The sequence below is a fragment of the Lepidochelys kempii genome, chromosome 1, assembly GCF_965140265.1.
Source record: "Lepidochelys kempii isolate rLepKem1 chromosome 1, rLepKem1.hap2, whole genome shotgun sequence".
In the NCBI taxonomy this organism is placed as follows: Eukaryota; Metazoa; Chordata; order Testudines; family Cheloniidae; genus Lepidochelys; species Lepidochelys kempii.
In genome coordinates this window covers 60,810,940-60,829,541 of record NC_133256.1, presented here as the reverse complement: position 1 = coordinate 60,829,541, position 18,602 = coordinate 60,810,940, and the positions used below count along the sequence as shown (strand labels likewise).

The 18,602-nt window shown below is 39.7% G+C and overlaps 1 protein-coding gene across 19 annotated transcripts in view; it reads right to left on the bottom strand.

Annotated features, from left to right (window-relative positions):
- The window catches only part of ENOX1 (ecto-NOX disulfide-thiol exchanger 1), a 503,910-nt gene that overhangs the window by 76,007 nt on the left and 409,301 nt on the right, over nt 1-18,602 (bottom strand). For all 19 annotated transcript variants that reach the window (XR_012159113.1, XR_012159112.1, XM_073345396.1 and 16 more), the window contains 2 exons: nt 10,508-10,614; nt 5,677-5,794 (listed from right to left, as the gene is read on the bottom strand). Coding sequence is in view for 17 of the 19 variants with exons in the window: in XM_073345396.1 (XP_073201497.1) it covers nt 5,677-5,794; nt 10,508-10,614 (225 nt within the window). In the remaining 2 variants the exon portion in view is untranslated. The remainder of the gene's footprint in view (nt 1-5,676; nt 5,795-10,507; nt 10,615-18,602) is intronic.

Sequence of the window (18,602 nt, the reverse complement as noted above, 5' to 3'; positions counted from 1 at the left end):
GGCCTGAAATTTGTGAGATTTATGGAGAAGCCTAATTTATCCCGGGTGTAGTATTATTTGCATAGGGTGTGATTTTCAAACACTGACTAAGTCACATAGGTGGTTTTGGAAATCCCATCCTAGAGGCCAAAACTGCACTGACTTTGGAAAGTTGTTTCTATATTATGTGCATAAACTATGTACCCCAAACACATAATTACATACACAATTTACAGTTGCTTAATTTGCTGTTGTGCATAAAACTGCCTGTCCTACATGTACAACTATATGTCATGCATATGTCAAGTACAAGGGAGACAGAACTTTTTATTACTTTTATTGCAGTAGTTCCTAGAGGCCCAAGGTCCTTACTGTACATATAAATATAGTCAGAGACAATCCTTACATCAAACAACTTACAATCTAAATGGTGAGACAGACAATGGGTAGACAAAAGGAAGCACTATTACCCCCATTTTAAAGATGGGGCACTGAGACACAGAGTGATAAGTGATTTGTCTGAGATCACACAGGTATTTTGTGGCAGAGCTGGAATATCACCCGGATTTCCTGAGTCCAGGTCAAATGCCCTAACCACAGGACTACGGTTGCCAACTTTCTAATCGCACAAAACCGAACACCCCAGCCCCACCCCTGCCTCACCCCTTCCCTGAGGTCCCGCCCCTGCTCACTACATTCCCCCTCCCTTGGTGGCTTGCTCTCACCCACCCTCACTCACTTTCACAGGGGCTTTGGGTGTGGGAAGGGGTGAGGGCTCTGGGATGGGGCTGGGGCTGGGCATGAGGGTTCTGGGTGTGGGAGGGGGCTCTGGGATGGGGGTGCGGGCTCTGGGCTAGGGCTGGGGATTGACGGGTTTGAGGTGCAGGAGGGGGCTCTAGGTTGGAGGGGGCTCAGGGCTGGCAGTTGGGGTGAGGGGATGTGTAAGGGCTCCGGGATGGGGATGCAGTTCTGGGCTTGGGATGAAGGGTTTGAAGTGCAGGAGGGGGCTCCAGGTTTGGGGGGGCTGAGGGCTGGGACAGGAGGTTGGGGTGTAGGGGGTAAGGGTTCTGGGCTGGGGCCAGGGATGAGGGTTTTGGGGTTAAGGAGGGGGCTCCAGGTTTGGGGGGCTGAGGGTTGGAGCAGGAGGTTGGGGTGTGGCTCCCGGTCAGTGGTGCGGCAGAGGGGGCAAAGGCAGGCTGTCTGCCTATCCTGACACTGCGTTGAGCACACTGGAAGTGGCCAGCAGCTCCAGTGCAGATGCACGGGGGGTGGGGGAGAGGCTCCACTTGCGCTTCTCTCGCCTGCAGGCACCGCTCCCAGCTCCCACTGGCCAGTGCAGAGCCGGTGCTCAGGATGGGGGCAGCGCATGGAGCCCTCTGCTTAGGAGCCAGACCCACTGGCCACTTCCGGGGCACAGTGCGGTGCCCCAGTACTGGTAGGGACTAGCCTGCCTTAGTGTTGCAGCACCACCAACCGGACCTTTAACAGTCCGGTCGGTGGTGCTGACCGGAGCCACCATGGTCCTTTTTCAACAACCGGACACCTGGTCACCTTACACAGGACCATCCATCCAGTGGCCTTTTGAAGGTAAGTGTCTTTTCACTTTTATGTCTGCCTGAAAAACTCTCTCCCTCATTGGAGTTGCAGTCTGTAGAATTAATAGCACATAATCATGATCTGTTGTCTTTGGAACAGCATAGCACCTGTTTCCCTTAAAGGAAAAGTATTGATATCTCCTAGGGATACACGAAACTTTTTTGTTATCTCTGCAGGATGCAGCTTCACTTCAATAATTCTTAAAATTACTTCTGAGACTTTTACTTTTGAGTCTCTGCTCCCAATGCCAGCAGGCGGGAGACCAACCATCCATAAATTCCAATTGTTCTAAAATTTTTCCTCTATTCTCTAGCCTTCTGTGCAGGGTGCCATTTTTCTGAATTAATGCTTCAATAACTGCACCTTGACTTTCAAATGTATTAATGAAGTCAGTTGCCAATTTTTTAGCAATCTCTCAGTTTTACCTCAGCAAACTTCTATTTCCCTTCAAGCTCCAAAATACACAATGCAAATAAGTCAATGTTTACATCTAAAGATTGACTTGTGGAAAACAGGGCTCTAAAGAAATGGCTGCAAACTGTGGGTCAGATTCACTGGGTGGTGTCTCTTGGAGTTCACCATCAGTCCCATGCTGTGGGTCCAATCTGAGAGGGATGGAGAATACAACAAGGTGACCAAGACTCTAAACTCTGCCATGGGGCCTGAAGACATCAGGCAGCCCCACAGAGTGGGCATGGCTGGCCAGGAATGAGACAAAACCAAGCCATCTGTGCTAGTTCAATATATCTCCTGCGTAGACTTCAGTGGCAAGTTTCTGATGGAGCCTCAGCAGCAGTTTAAAAATTCCTCTCTGTTGGTGGAAGACAGTACTGCAGTTTGCCCTGTCCCTGGAGGTGTAGGGGATGTAACCTGTATAACCTCATGCTCATGTGAGCAGGGTCTTAATGCCTCAAGCCCATAAAATGCGATGTCTCGGTACAACACTGCTGTGAGTTAGGCTGTGTTTGCTCAGAATGCTGTGTCTCTGCATTGCAGCATGGTCTGGAGGAATGAGTACATGGCTGGGAGTCAGGAGTCCCTGAGTTATAAGCCTGGCTTTGCCACTGATGCACAGTGTAGCCACGGTTTTAAGATAAAGAATTTCTGACATCAATAAATTAGGGAAATGAACAGTGAGAAAATCAATAGGCTTGTGGGTAAAAGAAGTAAATTTAAGTCTAAAATGCAACAATGTACTTTGTACTGAGGCACTATTAAGCTGCACTGTATATCCTTAAGAAACAAACCTGAATCCACCAAAACACGCAGTGATTAGTGCAATTTGTAATTTGCAACAAATTTGTGGCTGGCTTGAAGACCTGACCATGGTTCCCAAAGCAAACACCTTGCTGCCAGACGTTTCACCATCTGCTCCATAGTGCACAAAATCCACAGCCTCCAAGGGCCTGGCATTAGCATAGTGCCACTTTGAAACTTAAACTTGATCAGGCTTCAGACTACACCTGACAGATGAGGACTCTTGCACCTCCCTGTTCTTAACATGGGGCTGGAATTCACCCCTCTTCATCTCAATAGACTTAAGTATTGACATGACACAAACTAATACTTAAGTCTATTTCATCTCAATAAACTTAAGTATTGACATGAAAGATCCCACAAATATAGCCTTTTCATCCTAATCAATCTAGATGTTAGGGACGTATGTGGCACTCATCACCATAGTACCTAAATGCTCGTGGATGCCAAGTTATTTTTGCACAAGGAGAATGATAGTACTTGATTAAGCAGATGAAATGGTTTCAGAGGATTGCTGAAATTGTAACTTTAACTGTAGTAGTGAGAACATTTAGTAAAAAATTCCAGCACCTGAATTCACTGGGAGGCAAGCTTTTTTATATAAGGGCTGACTAGAACCCTTAGTCTATTATTAGTTTTCTTAAAGGTTTATTTGAATACGGTTCTCTTAAATTGAATAGAGATTGAATCATTCATCTTTTGCTCATTCTTGCACTGTCCTACCCTTCATAAAAATTATATACTTTTACTATGCTACTAGTTGGGTCAGGAATGACATATTCAAGCAAAAAAATAAAAAACAAAAACAAAAAACCTGAAATCTACAGCAAAGGAGGGTGAGGATCCTGACTAATAGAAAAGGGTGAACAGTCAACAAGCAGAGTCTGATTCTCCTCTCAGACAAGTTTTATACTAGAGTAAGTTCATTGGTTTTGAATAGTTACTCTTAGTTGACACTAGCATAAGTGAGAGGAGATTCAAAACATTGATTTCAAAGTCTAATCTTGGAAAAAGAAAATGGTAAAATCTAGTTTTGTTATTGGGTGATTCTTCATAGAGAACAGGCTCGATCAACTACATACTGGGATAAACTGAACCCTGGTGTAACTCTGCTGAAGTCAAGAGAGCTACACTAGTGATGGCTTTGGATGGCCACTGTATTTGATGTATACCACTGAATTTGCACTTTGTATGTAATGTATTAGAAAAACTGTTAATGATATTATGAATGTGAATGATCCGTCCAAGACAATAATAAGAGATCAATTCAAATCAATTAAAATAGCAGGGGAGGGAGAATCACAGAAATCTCTGTTTTTTGTCTAAAAATAAACAAAACAAGCCTACTGAAAAATATATCTTTTCACTACAGGAAAAACCCCACATATTTTCTACTGGTTAATATGATGCACAATGGCTGAACTACCACAACCTAAGCATTTATTTGTTAAAACACAATGAAATATTAAGTATGACTGTTCATAGTATAATTATTTTTCTTGAGTCCAGTGAGTTGGCATTGCTCACCTTTTTTGGTTATTGTTAATTATAATTATTTATCTCCATAAGCCTGGACATGCCAAGGCAAATGATTATACGTTCATAAGAATCTGTGATTGCCAGCAATACTATGCCCACAGAGCCACTGTGTCAGCTCCAATCACTCTACTAATGAATACTAGAAAACTCAATCCCATACAATTATCTTAAGCAGAAATTAAAGCTGCTCACAGGAGGGTTTATTATAGCCATCTATCTTTCTGAAAACCATTTTTTCCTGTAGTAGAAGTGCCCTTTTCCTGTTCATAGTGAAAGTTTCTTTCCAGAATGGTATCCTACTTTTCAGTCTTTATTTCTGGAGATCTTTAACCTCCCATAGCCACTGGCACCTGTGCGGTAACCACTTTTCTCTTGCATATCTGTAAGCACACATATGTGTATACATGCACAGACATAGGACCCCATCCATGATGGGAGAAATGGGGTCAGGTCATAGAATCTGGAACCTGTGTGCAGACGTTTAGGTCAAATGTGTCATTGTTAACATCTTGAGTTTGTACATATAACTTGCCCCATCTTTGCCCATATACCTCATCTCTGTCTGGCAATGAAGCTTCATCTAGGCCTTCTGCAAGGCTTTCCTTCTTGATGCTGACTAACACAGGGCTCAACCCTTGTCAGCCCCTCACAACTCTCTAACCCATTGCTGACATGAAGATCAAGAAATCAAAGAAAGGATTCAAACCAAGGTATTCCCTTCCGTAGTGCATACCAGTTACTCAGAAGTCATTGAGTCAGCCCAATATCCACCTCCTGAATTGTTTATACTGGGATAGCTGAAATATATCAAGTGTACTTGCTCTTCTTTTCATGATAGGCAAGAGTGTCAATTAATGCATATCTAGTGCCACACTTTGAAATGTGTGTCTTTAAGAGTTAATTCCATGGAAAATTCGGATAATATACATGTAAATATATTTGCTGGAAAGAAAAGGTGAGGTTCAAAGAATATTGAATGAAACACAATTTCAGCTGCTTTTATTTAAATATGACATTATTACTATCCTGGAATGAAATACAGTTTTGGAAGATGAGAAGAACCTTATTGAAAGACCCAAAATGGAAGCAACTATGGAAAGAATTGGAGCATTCTGATGAGTATGTTTCTTGGAAGGTGACAGAAGCACTATAGATACAAGTGAGAGTCATACAAAGACAAAATGTGAGGATAATTAAATTAAAAGTAGATATTCTATGTTATATAACTATTTTCTATCACTCATCTTCGTTTTGAAACGAACAGTTTGACATCTGATAGGATATTGTGAAGGGTTTCAACTTTACCTGATTCATCTATTCTCAGCTTTTTGCTGGGATTGTCACCGCTGTCATCATCAGACATTTCCATCTCCTCTTCACGGCGGATCCCCATGAGCTGTTCGCTGTGAGCATTCCGGAGTTCCTAAAACCCAAGATGACCCTGGATCAGTATTGACTTCCATGAACTGATCTCTCTATTTCTAAACAACCAATTTAAATGTTATATTCTGATATTTTAAAAAATACATATAAATAATCCATGAATATTAGTACAGAATCAGCACAAGATTCAGAGTTAGAAGGGCTCAAATTGAAGGGAATGGAGTTCTTTGTGTTAAAATATTTTAAATAACTGAATATGTCAAATATACCATTGGGAAAAAAACAACCGAGAAGATGAGTTCCCCTTGTTAAATTACTACCAGTCCTACCCAGGCAGATATATTTCAGTAATGGCAACACTTAATACTGCATGTAAAATGGATGTATAAAGGTGCTATCAAGTTGGCTAAAAAAATACTAAGCTTTAACTCTCATAAGCCCTAGATTTCTATGCCTGCACCACGGTAAACCCAATTTCCACAAATTTTAAATTCTCAGCATAGAAACATCTTTTTTGGTAACATCTGCATCTTGATATAAAACAAATGACAGCTAACAGCCTATTCTCAAAAAAACCCCTGAAAGGGCAGACAGGCAGGGAGCCTGTATGTATGTAACTAAGTAAGTGATCAGCAAGCATGTGGGCTTTATGAAAGTCCAGAGTGTCTTTGTCCTCAAAAGATAAAACAGGACAATATTGGTGTAATGACTGGCTTTTGAATGGTTGCAGCACAGAGAAGACTGAGAGAATTCTATTTTGTCCTAATAATACTGTCAGGTGTAACACAGGGATGTGGCACGGTGATTAGTGTAGAGCTTTTCAGTCGGCAGACAGCTAATTTTTCTATCGACAAAGAGCCCAATTCCCAAAGAGATGGTTTGAAATCTTTGAAATAAGGAAAAGTCAATGGAAGGAATAAATAGTGCTGAAGGTTCCAACTATTTACCCATGTAATTAACAACAAACTCTCATAGTGGGAGGGAGAAAAAAAAGGAGGGTGTTTCCTTGGGGCTGTGCCTAGAGTTCATCAGTAAATGTCATACACTATAATAAAGGTATATGTATCTGTTAATCACTGCAAAGGCAGAGAGGCTAATTAATGGGTGTTTTACATGGGAATAATTTGAAATTCAGAAAAATGACTAAAATGGTAAATTGAAAACCAGTATTGAATGAATTAATTGCATTTAAGACAGAAATTCATAAAGCACTTTGTAATTCCATATTGAAAAGAGCCACAAACACTCTTTACTGGAGAGTATGCTTTATCTTCTTAGAAACCAAATGATTAATGTATTTTAGACTGTAAATGTCCCAGGAGCATCTATTTCAAAACTGTCTTTAGCAGCCAAACAATAATCTTCTCTGGGAACCTCAAAGAGGTCCCTTTTTTCTTTTTGTTGCCAGAAAAGCACACATAGTGAGGAGAGGTGACAAGGGAAATGTAAGCACCTTAGCAAAGGAGGGATAATCAAATAATATGATTTGAATCAAGTGAGCTATTTGTTGACATATGCATAGTATTTTACAACTGAGAAATAGGAGTTGTCCATACACATTGCCCTCAACCAGAGATTTCAGAACCTCTTAAGTTATTTTTGATTGTTTTCTTTCTCCAGAAAGAAAAAAAGAGCAACAACTTTCAAATAAGCAAAGATGTTTTGTGAATTTGTGAATGGAAAGTCCTACTTTTAGGCATTTTACTTTAAATAAATTTAAAAGCCAGCAAATGAATGATATGATGTGTCCCCGCATGAAAGGTTAGTTTAAGAAGGGATCATTTAAATCTGCTTCTGTACCAGATGACTGGAGGATAGTTAAAGTGACACCATTTTTAAAAGAGGGCTCCAGAGGCGATCCAGTAGCAATTACAGGCCAGTAAGCCTAACTTTAGTACCAGGAAAACTAGCTGAAACCATAGGAAAGAACAGAATTACTAGGTACATAGATGAACATGATCTGTTGGGGAGGAGTCAACATGACTTTTGTAATGGAAAATCATGCCTCACCAATCTATTACAATTCTTTGAGGGGGTCAATCAACATGTGGGCAAGGGTGATCCAGTGGATAAAGTGTACCTGCACTTCCAGGAAGCCTTTGACAAGGTCCCTCACCAAAGGTTCTTAAGCAAAGTAAGTAGTCATGGGATAAGAGGGAAGGTCCTCTCGTGGATCAGTAATTGGTTAAAAGAGAGGAAATAAAGGGTAGGAATAAATGGTCAGTTTTCAGAATGGAGAAAGGTAATTAGTGCTGTCCCCCAGGGGTCTGTACTGGGACCAGTACTATTCAACATATTCATAAATGATCTGTAAACAGTGAAGTGGCGAAATTTTCAGACGACATAAAATTATTCAAGCTAGTTAAGTCCAAAATAGACTGTGAAGAATTACAAAGGGATCTCACAAAACTGGGTGTCTGGGCAACAAAATGGCAGATGAACTTCAATGTTGATAAATGCAAAACAATGCACATTGGAAAATCTATCCCAACTATACATACAAGATGGTGGGATTTAAATTAGCTGTTGTCATTCAAGAGAGAGATCTTGGCGTTACTGTGGATAATTCTCTAAAAACCTCTGCTCAATGTGCAGCGGCAGTCAAAAAAACCTAACAGAATGTTAGGAACCATTAAGAAAGGGATAGATAATAAAACAGAAAATGTCATAATGCCACTATATAAATCTATGGTAAGCCCTCATCTTGAATACTGTGTGCAGTTCTGGTCACCCCATATTAAAAAAAGATATATTAGAATTAGAAAAGGTACAGAGAAGGGTAACAAAATGATTAAAGGTACGAAACAGCTTCCATATGAGGAGAGATTAAAAAGACTGGCACTTTTCAACTTGGAAAAGAGATAACTAAGGGGAATATGATAGAGTTCTACAAAATCATGAATGGTGTGGAGAAAGTGGACAATGAAGTGTTATTTACTCCTTCACATAACACAAGAACCAGGGGTAACCCAATGAAATTAATAGGTAGCAGGTTTAAAACAATCAAAAAGAAGTACTTCTCACAATGTACAGTCAACCTGTGGAACAAGTTGCGAGGGGATGTTGTGAAGGTCAAAACCATAACGGAGTTAAAAAAAGGATTAGATAAATTCATGGAGGATAGGTCCATTAATGGGGATTAGCCAGGATGATCACTGATGCAACCCTATACTCTGGGTATCCCTAGCTTCTGACCTCCAGAAGCTGGGAGTGGATGTCAGAGATGGACAATTTGATGATTGCCTCTGAAGCATCTGGTACTGACAGTGTCAGAAGACAGGATACTGGGCTATATGGACCATTGGTCTGACCCAGTATGGCCATTCTTATTTTCTTATTACTTTAACATAGTTGAAATAAACTAACAGAAAACCACTTTTCACATCTCCCTAAAAGACAAGAAAGAAAACACCCACATCCCCAACTTCCAGTTAAACAAAGACTTTATTTGCCACCCACTTGAATTATTTATGAACGAAATGCAAAATACAGCTCTTAACAATAAATTATTCTAACATTTTATTTTAAGTATCCCATTATTGTGAAGTCATTTGGTATTCGCCATAATAGCACTGATAATAAAAATTCATTTGGTATTCATGTGGATGTTACATCTAGTGTCATTGGTATTCAACTGTAATTTAGCATTAGTTAATGGGCACTTAAAACACAACCCAAATGATTTATATCACAACACTTAAGTGTTTCGCAAACTAAGTGTGCAACACTTATTTTACAAGTGTACTACAAAATAATTAAATAAGTTCATCTTACCTTCTATAGTTTTTGCTTTGAGACAGGAAAATCATTTAGAGGACTGTAATGTTAACAATTAACATACTGTACTATAGGAAATAAGTAACTGTATGTAAATTACTTTTATATAAAAAAGAAAGAAAACAAAGACAGCGGTACTTACTTTTAAATTGCGGGTTCATAGCGTATATACTGAATTAAAATCGAAAGCTGGATGACCAATAACACAAAACAGGACTACTACTTTCTTTGCTGACACTTGTGTAAAGGAAAGTGGAATCCCAGATCTCTTTTCTCATTTTCTTTGCTCATGCTTATGACAGTCACACATGCATGGACTTGGATAGTCACCCTAATGTGTACTGTTATTACATTTATACTGCTGTGTTTGCCAGCCATGAACTTAGAGTCAATACAAGCGATTGATTTGTTTTTTAAAGATGGACATAAAATAGATGGGAAAGAGTACCTCCCGTCTCTGGACTGAATACACTTTACTGATTATTAAGAAAAGAAATCTTTATTTTATTTTCCACAAAGTCATATTACTATGGCCATATAATGATACAACCAGAACAAATATCTATAATATGTATCTGTTTTATTTAACAAATCTCAGTGCCTTCCTAAAAATGTATCGTTTAGTATGAGAAAGACTTCTAAAATGTATTTATTTTAAATATCTTCGCTAATTTCTCCATTTCTTTTAATTATTTCAGAGTGGTAAACATATTCCTCCAATGATTTCCCATTTCATGTAAAAGAAAAATAAAAACACATTGCTCTCCAACTTAGTGTTATTTAACAACATTTATTGTAATGGGAGCAAAGGGAGCAATACATACTGTAAATGAGATAGTATAATGGCTAGCTGATTAACTGCTAAAACTACAGCTGTAAATATTGCTGAATGCTGTATGTCCAGCTACAGTCACACTTGTTCTGTGTCAATCCAGCTGTGAGATGATGGATAAAAAGTAATAATAAAATCACCAACCTCAGAATGCTTTCGCCAAATGTCTATGTTCTTTCGCTGAGCTTTCGAGAAATGGTCCCAAGCTTTTTGTCTGGTAGAAGCGTTGAAAACGGCCACAATCTGCTCAACTTTGGTGAACAAGGAAGTCAAACAAGACAAGCAATTTATGTTGTGATCACTATAGAGAAGCAAAGCAAAGACACTAGGAGTCTATGGATGATGTCATTACTGAAATAACATCATCAATATCCATCCAATCATGTGTCTTTTGTACTTACATTTTATCAATGTTGGAGATGTCTCCCTTCAAGTCTGTCTCCATAACTTTAGTCTATACAATCTACAAACATATACTGAAGAATTTGCATGCAGTTGCCTCTTGTGCATAATTTGTGTGCTGTGTGTATGTCCATATAAATGTTGGGGGAGGGGGATTGTGTGGAGGAGGAAGACGTATTAGAGGCAAGGTCTGAGGTGGGCCCCCACTCTAATGACACTATCCCAAAGAGGGCCCGTGAAGCTAGAACTTTGTATTAAACCAGACCAGCTGAGCTGTTGTGCTGGTCTGTCAGTTTAACCTGAATAAGCACCATTTTTGTAGTGAAGTTCTCTATGATTTATCTCTCTGGATTTGTTGGCTAAACTAGCATTATCTGATTTGTAAAGCTACCATGTTCTGTCTTTAAAGCCTACTAGAATCAAGGAAAGGATGGTGGAACTCTGCTCATGTCCCACTTCCTGCGCCGCCTGAGCTGGTAGCTCCATATCTTACCTCACCCACATACTTAGTTGCTGTTTTCCTCTCCCCTGGTGATTCATTTCAAATTGTGGGACTTTAAGGCTATGTCTACACTAGAAACATTACAGTGGCATTGAGGCAGTGCTGCATCTGCAGTGCTGTTGTGGGGACACTTACTACAGCGATGGGAGGGGTTCTTCCGTTGCTGTAGTAAATCCACCTCTCCAAGAGGCGGTAGCTAGGTGGATGGAAGAATTCTTCCATCAACCTGGTGCTGTCTACACTGGGGCTTAGATTGGCTTAATGATGTCTCTTCAGGGGTGTGAATTTTTCACACTCCTCAGCAATGTAGCAGGTTGACCTAACTTTCTAGTGTAAACTAGACCTCAGCCTTGGAGAATACAGTATAGCCAATTCTGCATTGGCTTCCCTAGAATGGGCTAGACAATTTAATAGGTTGTTTTCATTTCTGACTTCTATGATGTCAAACCAATGTATAAGGCCATGGATGTTTCTGCTAAAATGATCAACAGTGAAACAGTTAGCAATATTGGTATTTAAACTTTCATCCTCAGACTCAAGAGTTAATCACACAGACAAACGGCTTGCTTCTCTTTGCACTATTGTTCCAAGTTATTTCCAGATTCAGGAAGACAACACTAGGTTGAGTCACATGAGGAAGCTTTTCTTTAAAACCACCAAGGCTGGTTAATTAACTGCTAAAAGTACAGCAATAAATATGTTTAATGAAATTTTAAACTCTGCTTAAACTAGATAGACTGTTTAAGGAGTACTGGAATGGCATTCTGGTTCAAGTTCTGACTGGAGTCACAATAATTTCAGGTTTCAGAGTAACAGCCGTGTTAGTCTGTATTCGCAAAAAGAAAAGGAGTACTTGTGGCACCTTAGAGACTAACCAATTTATTTGAGCATGAGCTTTCGTGAGCTACAGCTCACTTCATCGGATGCATACCGTGGAAACTGTAGCAGACTTTATATACACACAGAGAATATGAAACAATACCTCCTCCCACCCCACTGTCCTGCTGGTAATAACTTATCTAAAGTGATCATCAGATTGGGCCATTTCCAGCACAAATCCAGGTTTAGTAGTTTAGAAAGTTTAGTGTCCTTTTAGTAGTTTAGAAAGTTTAGTGTCAAACCTGGATTTGTGCTGGAAATGGCCCACCTTGATTATCATGCACATTGTAGGGAGAATGGTCACTTTGGATGAGCTACTACCAGCAGGATAGTGAGTTTGTGTGTGTGGTTTTTGGGAGGGTGGTGAGGGGGTGAGAGAACCTGGATTTGTGCAGGAAATGGCCCAACTTGATTATCATGCACATTGTGTAAAGAGTTGTCACTTTGGATGGGCTGTCACCAGCAGGAGAGTGAATTTGTGTGGGGGGGTGGAGGGTGAGAAAACCTGGATTTGTGCTGGAAATGGCCCAACCTGATGATCACTTTAGATAAGCTATTACCAGCAGGACAGTGGGGTGGGAGGAGGTATTGTTTCATATTCTCTGTGTGTATATAAAGTCTGCTGCAGTTTCCACGGTATGCATCCGATGAAGTGAGCTGTAGCTCACGAAAGCTCATGCTCAAATAAATTGGTTAGTCTCTAAGGTGCCACAAGTACTCCTTTTCTTTTTACAATAATTTCAGCATATTAACACTTGCTTGGCTCCAAAGGTAGAGTTATTTAGGAATGGAATTAAAATGTATATATTTATTAAATTAATTTAAAAAGATTAGTGTACCCATGATTATATGTATATAAATGAAGGCTAGAATTTAATGGTTACGCTGCATTAGTGACCCCGGTGCACAAAGAATCTGTGTTTAATTAGCAAATGGAAATTCAAGTAGAAAGGATTCACAAAGATATAAGAAATCCTGGTTTACCATTTTCCACTAAAAGGTATTAATAGGATCATCTGAATTTTGTAGAAACCTTTGAACTTTTAAATGTTTAATTAAAAAGTTCTTTCTACAGGTGCTAACATCTATCAGAAATCTTTATCTGATCATTTCAGAGGCTCTCTTCAGTGAAAACTCAAGGCAGAAAGAGGTCACAGAGATTTCCTATCTTTCTTTTATAGGCAAAGTGAAGAGTGTATGGGAGGCCTTCTTCAATGATCAAAATTCTCAGGTGTTCAAGAAATAAATCAAAAAATAAATGTTAAGTGTGCAATAAACTAAAAAAGTCAAGTGGTTATGCACAATATTTTCCAAGCTACAGCTCTGGATATAAATAAAGGGAAAAAACTAGGAGAGAATGCTAAGTGCCCATTATAATTAACATAACAATTAATAATACTTAGCACTCATAGCGCTTTTCATCCGTAGATGTGACAGGAGGACTTTTGAATTTCCTAACATTTCTATATTAGCTCTTATAATACTTAGTTATTTTCATTTTTTAAAAATAATTGAATATGGATATGTGGAACCCAATCATGCAGTCTTCACTCTGGCAAAAATTCTATTGACTTTATTTGCCTAAGTCAAGTCTCTGGAAATACAGAGAGGCTCCACTGACTTCAATAGAGCAATGACAGTTTGCACCAGTTGAGGGTCTACCCCTTTAAGTTTCTCAGCTTCAGCTTAGAGTAAACCCATACAGGAGATATCAGGTTCAGAGAACCATATTTGTAAAGATATTTATGTGCCTAAAGGTGCAGATAGGTGCTTAGTGGGGTTTCATAAGTGACTACATACTTAACTCCCATGGCGCCTAAATACCTTTAAAAATCTGGCCCTCTGAGCCTGACTCTTCCCTATATGAATGTATTCTCTGCCATACAGAGACTACTCAGGGGGGCAGAACATCAGCTGGCGCAAATTGTCATGGTTCCATTGTAGACAATTGGGCCAATGGAGTTATGACAATTTGCATCAGCTGAGGATCTGCTCCAGAGTTCTCACTTCCAGTTTACTCATCCTTCCTTCAGGGATGAAGTTTGGCCACAAATATCTAAGGCACTCAACTTTGGTTTGACCCCTGAAGTTCCTGGAGGAACTGTGCCAAGAGGTGCTCCCTATCTAACTACTGACCCTGGCTCAGCCACTGTGTAACATGGCCAAGGTCCCTACCTGTAAAACGGGGTTAATAATTCTTACCCATCTCTGTAAAGTTCCTTCAGTTCTGAGTGTGAACAGCACTGTAGAGTATAAGTGCTTTGTATTATTATTAAGTATCATTAAATATTCACCAACAAACATCTGTATACAATTATATAACAAAAATTTCATTAGCCATATGCAAAATTGCTTCTTGTTGAGAGAGAATATAGGTAACTGGCCAAATTTAATTTTAAGAATATCATTGTTCTGGAAGGATGCAAAAACCCCAATCCTTTTTGTCCTTCAATATAATTCAGATTTGTTTCCAATTTTCCTAAAAACTCACTCTAAGGCTTTGCGATACTTTGTGTGGTGTGTTTCACACAAAGGATTATTATACTATTGTTTTTCTGCTGAGTTTTAAACCCTGAAAACCAGAGTTGATATGTAGGTGTCAGCTAATGGTTCACAACTGCAACATTACTACAAAATAATTTATAATTGGTGGAAACTTATATTAGGCATATTAAAGAGATACTTACATCATCATTGTTCAATATTTGTTGCCATAAACAAAGTGGGCCAAATTATGATATTCCTCTTAAATGTACAGTATATATATATATGAACTATAAATCTAAGGATGTAGGGACAAAGAGGACTGATCTTAGGGAGATGTGGAATATTTACAGTAGAAAATATGCCATAACATAGCAAGTTTACTGAATGGAGAAAAGATGGGGGTAAAGGTCTATACAGTTCTGTAAATAGGGAGACTATGGGAGAACATTTGTTTTCCACTATGCACATTAAATACATTCTTTCAACCACCTACACAAGTTAAGGCTGAAATTGCATCTTGAAGTTCCACTGACAAGAACAAGTAACTCAAATTGTGCTTTGCTTGATATTTCATTGATTATTATGCATAAATGAAGATCTTATTCCTTTTATGCAATAAAAATGTACATAGGCAACTGAATGTCTCACAGTACTTTACAATAAAAGGAAACAATGAACTAAATAGAATCCAGCTTGGCCTAAACTCAAAACAAAAAATCAGAACTCATATCATGGACAACTAATTCCAAAATTGAGGGATATAGAATGAAATGGTCCAAACATGAAATGATTGTAGGTGGAATAATGGAATATGCAGCAATTTATCTTAGAAAGATTTTAAAATGCATGACAAGTGATACTGAAAATAAAAGAAGGATTTCACCCATAAAATTAACGTTGAAAGGAAATTTTACAGTCAACATAAACATGATTTTGGAATAAGGACTCCAAGACAGGAAGAATGTACATAGTTAGCCTGGTCTTAGTCAAAAGCCTGTCTGCTGAGTTCTGAATAAGCTGGAGTCTGCCAATCAATTTGGCAGGGAGCCCAGCAAACAAAGAATTACAGTAGTCAAGGCTTGATGTTATAAATGAATGGCTTAGAGTCTTCAGGTCAGCTGTGGATAGAAAAGGGCGTATTTCTGGCAACTGTCCTGGTATGCATTTGGTGACATATTGACTATGTTCCAGCATTGAGTCCAAGACCAAAATTACCCTCGGCAACTTGACATGTGATGTTGACACAATATTTCAGTTAAGTGGCAAAGGAAAGAAAGATACAGAATTTTATAATTAATCATGTCCAAAGAGAAGCATTTGGGTTTCAATGGTATTTACTTTCAGAAAAGAATTTATCTTCTGCACATTAACAGCCAAAAGACAATAGAGCCCATTCATTGTTACCCAAGATACACTGCCAGAGAGGGAGAAACAGATGTGAATGTCATTAGCAGAATCGAGCAGGTAACCTATAAAAGTTAAAAATACCACCCATGAAATGCAAAGCACAGGACTTAGAGTAGCATGTGTTGGAGTTTGCTAATCAATTAGACATGCTATGACAGACCCCATAATGCATTTGTACAACAGAGACCTACATTGTACTGGCTGTGCAATATACTACATCTACCAAGAGTAACCAAACACCATGGTTTGAAAAGAAAATGAGGGCAAAGAGAGAATGACCGTTTGCTACAACTCAGTCAGAAAATAACAGCTTACCAGGGTAAATATACCTCTGTGTGATTGACTGACAAACTTTCCTTTTCCAGAGTTGCTGCATTTTCTTCAGGTTAGAGCTACTGCATTGTGAAGGGAGGCTGCCACACCTGCCAATCCCATCTCAGAGGAAAATTTATGGGAGAGCCTAAGAGAAGGGAAGTTCTGCAAGGAGCCTCCTGAAAAGCTTCTCCCACATTGTGTTGGTGGGTGGGAGGGTTTGCCACTGGGAAGACTAAAATACCCACCCCAAGTGCCAGGAATCCTAAGGGATTAATGAGAGACCAGGCAGCCATGCAGAAGCTCTGTGTGCCCTGTTGTCTATTGGTTTGCTGGCCACAAGGCTTCAATGGAGGCTTGTTACCAGGAATACCTCCTTGACATGTCTGCCCTCAAGGTCACCCTTAAGAGGAAGATCCTCACCACCCAGTGGGTTCTCTGGGAAAGGATATGCTGCCCCAAGTTGCATAGTGTTTCTTGGGATATCTACATCGTCTCAAGGGGAAAATGATGTGAGTTTCTCTAAACTGCTTCACACCCAATGCAGGGCCACTTCCCACCACCAGCCCAACCAGCCTGTGCCTTTCCCCTGTATGGATCTCAGCTTTGGAGAGATCAATGAGTAGGGGTCTTGGGAAGGGAGATGCTGCCAGATAGGCACTGAACCATCCCTTCTGCATGAGAAGGATAAGAAATGAGCATGAAGGCCCCTCTCTCTGCATGGATCTAATGGGTATGATTCATCCCTCTCTTATTTACATACTCTGTCCTCATGAAATAGCCACAATGCATTTGAGAACAGATAATGTGTCCAGTATTAGGGGGTTTCTGGGTCAGGAACATTGACCCCAACCACAGTGTCCTCCTGGCCAACATTATTATAGTCCTCCTTCCAGTTACTGCTAATTCTTAAATAAAAATCCCCCTTGGCTGGGATATCTAAAGGTCCTCCATAACCACAGAAAGGGAGTAGTGTCTAGGTGTACCATATGTGTGCAGTATAGCTATTTATACAAATACAGATTATACAGAATCATAGATTTATAGGACTGGAAGGGACCTTGTGAGGTCGTCTAGTCCAATTCCTTGCACTCATGGCAGGACTAAGCATTATCTAGACCATCCCTGACAAGTGTTTGTGTAACCTGCTCTTAAAAATCTCCAATGATGGAGATTCCACAACCTCCCTAGGCAATTTATTCCAGTGCTTAACCACCCTGACTGTTAGGAAGTTTTTCCTAATTTCCAACCTAAACCGCCCTTGCTGCAATTTAAGCCCATTGCTTCTTGTCCTGTCCTCAGAGGTTAGAAGAACAATTTTTCTCTCTCCTCCTTGTAAGAACCTTTTATGTACTTGAAAACTGTTATCATGTCCCCCCACAGTCTTTTCTTCTCCAGACTAAACAAACCCAATTTTTTCAATCTTCCCTCATAGGTCATGTTTTCTAGATCTTTAATCATTTTTGCTACTCTCCTCTGGACTTTCTCCAATGTGTCCACATCTTTCCTGAAATGTGGCACCCAGAACTGGACACAATACTCCAGCTGAGACCTAATCAGTGACACCCCCCACCCCAAATAGTTCAATTTTAAAAAATCAGCCCCTGCAAGCTCCCACCTCACCCCCCATTGATCATATTTGTACAAGTCAATGTTATAATGTTGGTTGTTAAGAAGTTGGGTGACTGGCAGTGATATTACCTGAGTTTTGCATGTTACAATATACAAATTACCTCATATAAGTGGAGGGAAAAAACATTTATAAGTGTTTTTATTCATTCCGCCTTGCCTAGCTTTTCCTCTGCAACAGAAATTATAACCCCCCTCCCTTCTCATGATGTCCTTCTAATTCACTGTCATTGGCCTGGGCATAATTTGGGGGCAGCATGGGAGGGCACTGCTCCCACCTCCAAACTGCCTGCCTCAGGCAGGCATGGAATTTGCCTCCCATGCATGGCCCTGTTGGCCTGGGTGGAGCTGCACCCTCAAATACATAAGTCAAACTATGCCTATGATCATTGGTTGCTGTTCTTGGAATGTGCTTTTCTCTTACAAAGAAACAGGATGAGGAAGACCTAAAGAGGGAACATCCTGGGAATACTGAAACTTCCATATGCCTCAGAATCCATAACAAAACATGCACACTCACTTGTTCCAAGCACTTATATTAATAATTAAACAACACTTACTTCTAGAAAAGTAGAAACACTTCTTGTTGTATGTTGAAACAACAGAATGTACTTAAATTAA